Source organism: Pistacia vera, unplaced genomic scaffold (genome assembly GCF_008641045.1).
Source record: "Pistacia vera cultivar Batoury unplaced genomic scaffold, PisVer_v2 Contig8, whole genome shotgun sequence".
NCBI classification, from domain to species: domain Eukaryota; kingdom Viridiplantae; phylum Streptophyta; class Magnoliopsida; order Sapindales; family Anacardiaceae; genus Pistacia; species Pistacia vera.
The window spans coordinates 31,916-41,531 of NW_022196667.1; the positions used below are offsets into that span (position 1 = coordinate 31,916).

At 47.6% G+C, this 9,616-nt stretch overlaps 1 protein-coding gene and 1 pseudogene across 1 annotated transcript; both read right to left on the reverse strand.

Moving 5' to 3' along the window:
• Positions 1–4,339: 4,339 nt before the first annotated feature.
• LOC116117120 lies at positions 4,340–5,731 on the reverse strand. The gene is made up of 3 exons (XM_031403143.1): positions 5,604–5,731; positions 5,031–5,539; positions 4,340–4,965 (listed from the first exon to the last, which is right to left on the reverse strand). The coding sequence occupies exons 2-3, from the start codon at positions 5,058–5,060 to the stop codon at positions 4,471–4,473; spliced, it is 525 nt and encodes a 174-aa protein (XP_031259003.1). The 5' UTR covers positions 5,061–5,539; positions 5,604–5,731; the 3' UTR covers positions 4,340–4,470.
• LOC116117122 lies at positions 5,731–8,433 on the reverse strand (annotated as a pseudogene).
• Positions 8,434–9,616: the final 1,183 nt, after the last annotated feature.

The window sequence follows — 9,616 nt, forward strand, 5'->3', positions numbered from 1 at the left end:
TAAGCCAGATGAGGAGCATACGACCTTCATTACGGACCGGGGGCTATACTGCTACAAAGTCATGCCCTTCGGCCTCAAGAATGCGGGTGCGACCTATCAGAGGTTGGTCAACCGAATGTTCTCCGACCAGATCGGGAGGACAATGGAGGTCTATGTGGACGACATGCTGGTCAAATCCCAGGTCGCCTCAGAGCATATTACGCATCTCGCTGAGATGTTTGACATACTCCGGCTCTACAGAATGAAGCTGAACCCTCTCAAATGTTCATTCGGGGTATCGTCAGGAAAGTTCCTGGGATATATGGTCAATCAGCGGGGCATAGAAATAAACCCCGAAAAGATTCAAGCTCTGCTCGATATGGAGAGCCCGACCAGCAAAAAGCAGGTCATGAGTCTGAACGGGCGAATAGCGGCACTTAGTCGCTTCATATCAAGGCTAACAGACCGCTGTTTACCATTCTTCAATGTTCTGAAGGCCAATAAGAAATTCGAGTGGACCTCCGAATGCGAGCAGGCATTCCAGAGTATAAAAGAGCATCTCGGGAAGCCACCTCTCCTCTCTAAGCCTCTTCCACAGGAAATCCTGCTCATCTACCTGTCCGTGTCTCAGTTCGCGGTCAGTGCAGCTTTAATACGGGAAGAGGAAAAAGCTCAGTGGCCAGTATATTATGCAAGTAAGCGTCTATCGGATGCCGAGATGCGGTATCCGGAAATGGAGCGACTAGCTTTTGCTCTGCTGGTCGCGTCCAGAAAGCTGCGACCTTACTTCCATGCCCATACAATCAATGTAATGACAAATTACCCTCTCAGGCAGGTCCTCCAGAAACCAGAGGCCTCGGGTAAACTGCTCAAATGGGCCATGGAACTGAGCCAGTTCGACCTAAAGTATAAGCCCAGGTCGACCATCAAAGGGCAGGCTGTTGCAGACTTCATCTCGGAATTTTCCTATCTCCCAAGCGAGCTACAGTCTAGCGAAGTCGGGCAAGAAACTATTCAGAACTTGTCGACCTGGAACCTCTACGTCGACGGGTCATCAAACAGGAAAAGAGCCGGTGCGGGTCTTCTCCTGGTGAGCCCCGAGGGGGCTCGAATTCATGGTATTCTCCGGTTCGGGTTTAAGGCGACCAACAATGAGTCCGAGTACGAAGCTCTGCTCGCCGGGTTGCGACTCGCCAAAGAAATGGGTGCAACCGCGATCAGCATTTACAGCGACTCTATGCTGGTCGTCAACCAGATTCTAGGGGAATACCAAGCCAAGGAAGAGAACATGGTCCGCTACCTGAAAGAAGCTAAGGTCTCTCTGGGGTCGTTTAAGCACTTTGAAATCGCTCAGATCCCCAGGGAGAGCAACTCAATAGCGGACGCCTTGGCAAAGATAGCCTCATCATTAGATTCTGAGGCTCCTGATAGCATTCCTGTTCGTTTTGTCGATGCTCCGACTATCAGCTCGACCGAACAGGCCATGAACGTGGTTCAGCCAGATTCCTGGATGACTCCCATTGTACAGTACCTCAAGGATGGGACCTTGCCTAGCGACAAGGTCAAGGCAAGGGTCCTGCGAGTAAGGTCTGCTCGTTTCACACTCATCGGGGATCAGCTGTACAGGAGAGGATTCAGTGCCCCTCTCCTCCGATGTGTAACCAGTGAAGAAGCAGACTACATCATGAGGGAAATTCATGAAGGGATCTGCGGTAACCACACAGCAGCTCGATCTCTTGCGAACAAGGTTGTTCGTCAGGGATATTATTGGCCCCGAATCCAAGAAGATGCGCACAACTTTGTCAAGAAGTGCGACAAGTGCCAGCGGTTCGCGAACATTCCGCGAGCCCCATCTCACGAGCTGATTACTATGTCTAGCCCCTGGCCATTTTCCATGTGGGGGATCGACCTTATCGGCCCCATGCCAGTTGGAAAGGGAGGGGTCAAGTATGCCGTGGTCGCGGTAGACTATTTCACAAAATGGGTTGAAGCCGAACCACTAGCCGCGATCACGACCAGAAAGCTAAAAGACTTCGTTTTCAAGAACATAGTGTGCCGCTACGGAATTCCTCACACCCTCATCTCAGATAATGGAAAGCAATTCGATAATGAGGAGTTCAAGCAGTTCTGCGACGAGCTGGGCATCCATAAAAAATTTGCCTCAGTCGCCAGACCGCAAGCGAATGGCCAAGTTGAAGCAGTCAACAAGACCATCAAGCACACTCTGAAGGCCAAGCTCGGGGCAGCCAAAGGAAATTGGGCTGACGATCTCCCCGAAGTCTTATGGGCGTACAGGACAACTCCAAGGACCTCCACCTCGGAAACCCCTTTTTCGCTAGCCTATGGCTGCGAAGCGATGATCCCTGTAGAGGTCGGAACTGGTTCTCTTCGGAGGGACTTGTACAATGAGGTCGAAAACGAAGTGCTTATGAGAGCAAGTTTGGACCTGGTCGAAGAGCACCGCAACAAGGCTTCGCTAAGGATAGCAGCCTACCAGCAGCGAGCAAAAAGGTTCTTCGACTCAAAGGTCAGGCGAAGAGACTTCCAGGTCAGAGACCTTGTGCTAAAGGAAGTTCTCCTCGGGACCAGAGAGCCAAGCGCGGGGGTACTAGGATCTAACTGGGAAGGTCCGTACCGGGTCGACAAAGTGATCAGACCGGGGACCTACCATCTCAAAAGATTGAACGGCTCCAAGGTACCCCGAGCTTAGAATGTCGAGCACCTCCGGCCATACTATCAGTAATCCCGAACTCAGCTCTCCGTTTTTGCTAATTTCTTTTTAAGTATTACTTTGTTCGCTCAAAAACAGTTCGCATGTGTTCTGTTCGCATGTAAGAATTTATATGTAATCGCATATGTGAATCAATTGTAAAGTGTACATATATATGAAAAAGCGAACTGCAATTGTAAAGAAAAAGTATCTTCATTTATGCAAAAGTCAAAAGACCCGATTACAATGGGGACAACTCATTACGCTAAGGCTAAGGCTGGTCGGGGGGATCCTTCGAGCCGGAACCACCTGCCTGGTCGGGTCCCTGAGCGGCCGCGACGGTCTAGTCGTCCTCCTCGGCCATGATCCGCAAGGTCGCCTGCCAACCCTCTGGGAGGTCGGACAAGTCCAAACCCGGGTTCCTTGCTCGCAGGGTGTAGATGGACCCGATTGCCCAGTCCGCGGCCTTTTCCTCCATCTCCTCTGACTGATTCTGCATTTCTTCAGTTAGAGAAGCGACCCTTTCCCGACCCTCCTGAAGCTCGGCCTCAAGAGCTAGCTTCTCCTGTTCGGAGGCCTCCCTATCTTCTTCAGCTCACTGAGCCCGTGCGAAGGTCGCCTGGATCTCCTGGTCCTTTTCTCCGACCTCCTTAGAGAGCCTGGCGGTTGTCCTTTGAAGTTCCTTGACTTCCTCCGCACGTCGATCGAGCTCTGTCTTCTGGAAGTCCACTGTTTGTAAAGCAGCGTCCTTTTGGTTCAGATACTTGTTCGCCGCTTCGAACGCTTGAGTTCTTTCCGCTTCAACGGACTCCAAGCTATGCTTTGGTTCCCTTTCGCTTTGCGACCTCTTCCTTCAGGTCGCTGTCCCTTGGCGGCCCCAGCCCGTCTTTCCATGACATCCTATCGCAGCAACGCCTGCGAGCAAGATATGAGTTAGAAATAAACAGAATGAATTTCAAGTAACTCGTTTACCTTGTCAGATGCTGGAACGACGTGGTCATAGGTCGTTGCCCGTTCGCGAAACTCGTCGTACGACCCGAAGCTCGCATCGAGCAGCCATAAGACTAGGCTGCAGTATTCGCAGACTCCCCAATGAGTCTAGAACGGCTGTCCTTGCCTTGCCCGACGATAGCGCGCTCGCACGGGCTCCTTGCCAACCTCCTGGTTCTGGCGGACCTCAGAGGCTCTTTCCTCAGATTCAGTCTCCGACTCTTCGGCTGAATCTGCTTCCTCTTCTGACTTGGGCTGGAGCCTCGCTTTGGGCGAGCGCTGGGCCTGAGGCCTGTTCGTCCTGGCGCTTCTTGCACAAGGAGACTGGGAAGGTCTGTACGGTCGACAAAGTAATCAGACGGGGACTACCATCATCAAAAGATTGAAGGCTCCAAAGACCCCGAGCTGGAAGCGAGACCTCCGGCCATACTATCAGTAATCCTGAACTCCTCTCAGTTTTGTTAAATTTCTTAAGTAAGTATTACTTTGTTCTGCGCGAAACAGTTCGTATGTGTTCTGTTCGCATGTAAGAATTTGTAGACAATTGCTTATGTAAATCGCAAATTGTAAATTGTACATATAATATATGAAAAAAGCGAACTGCAAATTGTAAAGATAGTTCCATTCATTTACAAACAAAAAGAGTCAAAAGACCCGATTACAATGAGGACAACTCATTACGCTTAAGGCTAGTCAGGGGGATCCTTTGAACCAGAACCCCCTGCCTGGTCGGGTCGTTGGGCGCCCGCGGCTTCCTGATCGTCCTCTTTGGCCATGATCCGCAAAGTCGCTTACCAACCCTCCGGGAGGTCGGACATGTCCAGATCCGGGTTCTTTGCTCGCAGGGAGTAAATAGACCCGATTGCCCAGTCCGCGGCCTTTTCTTCCAGCTCCTCTGACTGATTCTGCATTTCTTCAGTCAGGGAAGCGATTTTGTCCTGACTCTCCTGGAGCTCGGCCTCGAGAGCTTGCCTGTCTTGCTCAGCTTGCTGAGCCCGTGAGAAGGTCGCCTGGAGCTCCTGGTCCTTTTCTCCGACCTCCTTAGAGAGCCTGGCGATTGTCCTTTGAAGTTCCTTGACTTCCTCCGCACGTCGATTGAGCTCCATCTTCTGGAAGTCCACTGTTCGTAAAGCAGCGTCCTTTTGGCTCAGATACCTGTTCGCCGCTTCGAACGCTTGAGTTCTTTCCGCTTCAACGGACTCCAAGCTCTGTTCAGCTTTGCGACCTCTTCCTGCAGGTCGCTTGTCCCCTTGGCGGCCCCCAGCCACGTCTTTTCCATGGACATCCTTATCGCGAGCAAGATATGAGTTAGAAATAAACCAGAATGAAATTTCAAGTACAACTCGTTTACCTTGCTCAGATGCTGGAACGACGTGGTCATCAGGTCGTTGCCCGTGTCGGCAAACTCGTCGTACGACTCCGACAGCTCGCACTCGAGCAGGCCATAGACTATTGGCTGCAAGTATTCGGGCAGACTCCCCAATGAGTCTAGAACCGGCGTGTCCTTCGCCTTGCCAGCAGCGATTGCCTCGCCCACGGGCTCTTTGCCCAACCTCCTGGGTTCCTGGCGCGACCTCAGAGGCTGTTCCTCAGATTCAGTCTCTGACTCTTCGGGCTGAATCTGCTTCCTCTTCTTCGACCTCTGGGCTGGAGCCTTCCGCTTTGGGTGAGCAATTGGCGCCTGAGTGGCCTGTTCCGTCCTGGTCGCTTCTTGCACAGGACGGGGCTGGGAAGCCGGGACTGTTCGCACCGGCTATGCTGGGATTGAACGAGCAGCTTCGGCCGCCCTCTCTCTCCTCGATCTAGGAAAGACGAATGGTGCTCGGCGGGACTGCCCGGACTCCTTTGGGGGCATGGTCTCTGCATTTAAGTTCGTCAGTAAGGAAATTTATTCCATGACCAGAAAGGGACCAGTATAGCTTACCTTCTAGGGGTTCTAACGACGCCTTGTCGCTGAAAAAACCGTACTTCTGCAGGTTCGCGGTTGTCACAAGCTTCCTCGCGTCCCGTCTCTCCTCGTCCAGTACTCCAAAGGATACGAGCCTGTCTGGGTCGGCGAGTAGCCTCTGCTCGGTCGTTCTATTAACTGCAAAAGAAAACAGGTCGTTATTATGGATCAAGCGAGCAGATAATGAACTCAGCGAAAAAAAACCTACTTGGATCCTGAAAATGGCAGTGGCCGTTATAAAAGAAAAAGAAAAACTTTGTCTCATAGGCCCCCGCATTGCTGGGATAGCTGTGTATCCCCGCGGCAATGGTAGGTCGCCGAGACAAATAGTACGAGTCCTTGTCCCTACTCTTCTTAAGGTAGTAGGCGACGCCGAGATCCAACGCCGTTGGCTCTCCCAAGCCATTCTCGCAGCACGCGATGTACATCGCGACAGCGATGACATACGTGTTTGGCGTCAACTGCATTGGTGCGATCCCGAAATGATCCAGGACCGACCTGATGAAAGGATGGAAGGGAATCCTCCCTCCACCCTTGAAGATCTCCTCAGAGATCGCGGCAAGGCCATCGGGCGGATGCCGTGACGGCCTAGTGTGGTCGAGGAACACCTCCGCACGGATGTCGAACTGCCTCTTTATTCTAGTATATTCCTCGGAGGTGAGAACCGAGTAGACATCGAGAGTTGCGTCCTCGGGAGCTCCCCGCGAGGACGAGCTGGCTTCTTCCTCGGGTCTGGATGTTGACGGTTCCATTCCAGTCTGCAACATCGACAGACACGGTCATTTAGGCCTTCGTGCTTGTCCCGTGTGGCGGCAGGGGACAAATTCTTAAACCCTAACAGTAACTCGAGCCGCCGTACGCGGCTCGAATCCAATGACGGCGTCACGTCCCTGGTGAAACACCGGGAGACCCAACGCCATCACCCAACCAAGCAAATGCAAAGAAAAAGAGGAAGAAGAGAATCTTACCTTCTGCGATGAGTAACCGAGACCGAAGCTCGTTTCAGTTGCCTGAGAAGTGCCGATCGGAAAAGAATGGTTAATGGTTTGCAAAGGGCTGTCACTCGAAACAAAAGAAATTTCGGTGACCTCATCTGAAAAATGCGAGTTTTTATATGGATTGCGAATCGACGGTTACCACCCCTCGGAACCGAAACGACAGCCCACTCTCTCTCCCCGCATTAAATGCGCCCCACGTCGCATTAAATGCCGTGATAATAGTCGTCGTTTTGAATGCGCTACGCAACTAATGCTGTCAAAACGGTGTCGGGTCAGCACACGATGCATTTAATGTGTCTGACAAACGCTTCAGCGCGTGCAGAGCACCTGACAGCGTAGAACCAGGTTCATTGAATTTCTAAGGCACAGAAAGGAGTGCCCATCAAATCCAGGTTGCTAGAATGAAGATTGTCAGGTCGCTTAGGCGAGGAATTGCTCGAGATCGTGTTCGCCAAGAGACCTGTGCCGAGCTCATCCCATTCAGGTCGGAGCGACCAAAACCTCCCATACGACTTAGTTTCCAAGGTTCGTTCCTCAAACCTTAAAAACTAAGGGGCTACTGTTATGGCCTGGGAAACTAAAGGACTGACGTGGGAGAGTCACGTGAAGGGTGACCTGCTCCCGTCAGAGCAACACGCACACGTCAGGCCTGCCAAATGATATGGAGCTTACACGCGTCCATTTCCCTGCAATAAATCGTGCGAAGTCAGCTTGGGAAGAGAGCAATGGGACATAAAAACAGATTATATCCTGACAATCGCACCAAACCATGGATTTAATGATGATTACACGCTTCAGTTTGATATAAAATGAAGAAGACCCCTTCATTAAGGGGATTCGGCCATTTTCACATAGAGAAAAACTCTCTCTCTCCTGTAAACACATTTTACTTTTTCCAACTCTTTTGTAAGTCAGTCCGTAGTTGCGACCTGACCCACACTAATATCAATACAAATCAGTGGACGTAGGACTAGCTACCTTAACATCCGAACCACTTAAAAAGCTCCCTTTGCATTTATTTCGCTTTATACATTCAATTTTCACGTATATTTAACAGCCAACCAACGTTACGCACGTGACAATTCGTTGGTGCCAAAAACGAGCATCAACAGTATGATATCATCTAATTTTGCACTTAGAAAGACCTATTCCTCTGAGTAAAAGCTTCAAACCCTGCAAATTAATTAACAACATAAAAAGTTTAAAAAAAAATGTTGAGAAATTAATGGTAAAATCTAATTAATTAACAAAGTATAAATTAATAAGTTTGCTTACGGGGTGTAGTCAACGATAACCTTGCCGGCATCAGGATTAGCAATCTTAGCAAAAGCATCTTGAGAAAGATTAAGAACCCCATTGCATTCTGTTTGACAGCGATCAACCACTTTAACTACAACGTTACCAGACCTGCAAGGATGTGGAGCTTCATTGGTGCCCCTGATGCATCGCACTCTATACCTTCTCCCACAAGCTCTCCCATTGTTCCATAGGGCATCGCTTACTCCGGTCACCATCGTTCCGTCGTTGCAGTTGCCGTAGCAAGCGGAAGCTGCACTCCAAGTTCAGAATTTCAGTTCATTTCTACTGTTAGGAATGGCTCATCTCTAGATGTATGTACTTGAGAATTTCAAGACAAATGAATGGTAACGTAACAAATTAAACAATAATTTTAAAATTTTAATTGAGACAAATATGGATAAAATATACTTACGGATGTAAGGAGGTTTATAGAAAACAGCATTTCCTTGAGCGGCATGTGCTACTGAGGCTCAGCATAGCACAATACCAAGAAGCACAAAAATTCTCATATCAAACATTTTTTTTTTTTTTTTTTTTTGGGGGTATTGTATTGCTTCGTTATATAATTTTGAGGTGCAATTAAGCCAGATGTGAAATCTCCCCTTTTATAGAAGAAAAATAGAACAGAGATCTACCAGTAATTTAGTCATAATGCCCACTTAAACGTTTACTCATTGCTTTTTTTGAAAATCAATTGAAATGTTGGACTAAATAGTATTGGTTTCTAGATTGTCAGCCACTATCTGGCACCTAGTATTTTTTTTTTGGGTGGAGTTAGAGGGTTGCAAGAGTAAGTCTTTGCAAAGACTGACATAAGTCTACCACACTCAAAACAGATAAAGGATTTTATGAGAAATTCTTTTTAATTTATTAACCTATATAATTTTAATTTAACTAGAGCTTCTGATTGTCCGATTGGTCCAATAACCATATAATTACTATTGTTAAAAGGTACGTATTTCAATACATTTCTCTCAGGTTTCTTTGAATAAAATTTTCTTCCTCCAGCGTTTGAAATAACAATTTACGCTTGCTATTAATGGTCTATCAAGGTTTTTGTAATCTAATTAAATACATAGTGCCCCTAACTATTAAATTAAACACCGAAATCCTAATATAATACTTACAAGAGGAGGTGAATTATTATTTAAGAAAACCTAAAAAGGAAAACAAAGCCTATATAAATAACAAGTTTTTCTAAATTTATTAACTAAACGAAATAACTGAAAAAAAAAAATGAAAGAAAGATTTCTTTAAACCATTTTTAAACTTAAAAGTCGTATCAACACATAGAAAAGATGAATGCTACACTTACAAAAATGCATACAAAGATAAATTTAACTCTTGAAAGGAGGGAAAAAGAGAGAGAGAAAGAAGATTAAGGATATGATTTATCTTTATATGTCCCTCTTTATATGCATCTTTATAAGGCTAGTATTTCTCCGTAAAAAAGAGGAACTGTTGTTAGTCTCTTACAACCTTTCACTATTTCCTCAAACTTTTCAATGAAGGAATTAAGTAGCAAAGACCACAATACAACAATTTAATTTGTCATAATTTTCTTCGGCAAGATTTAGTATTGGTCAACCACTGGGCCTGTAACATTGTCACTATGGTGGTGGTGGAATACAAAGGAAAGATAGTGGCATTTGTTAAATATGCTTTATTCTAATGTCAATAATCTGCTGTGGT

Coding starts and splice junctions, on each gene's coding strand:
- LOC116117120 (XM_031403143.1), bottom strand. CDS start 5,060: ATGACCACGTCGTTCCAGCATCTGAGCAAG. Junction 4,966..5,030: donor CGTTCCAGCATCTGAGCAAG/GTAAACGAGTTG, acceptor GCTCGCGATAAG/GATGTCCATGGAAAAGACGT.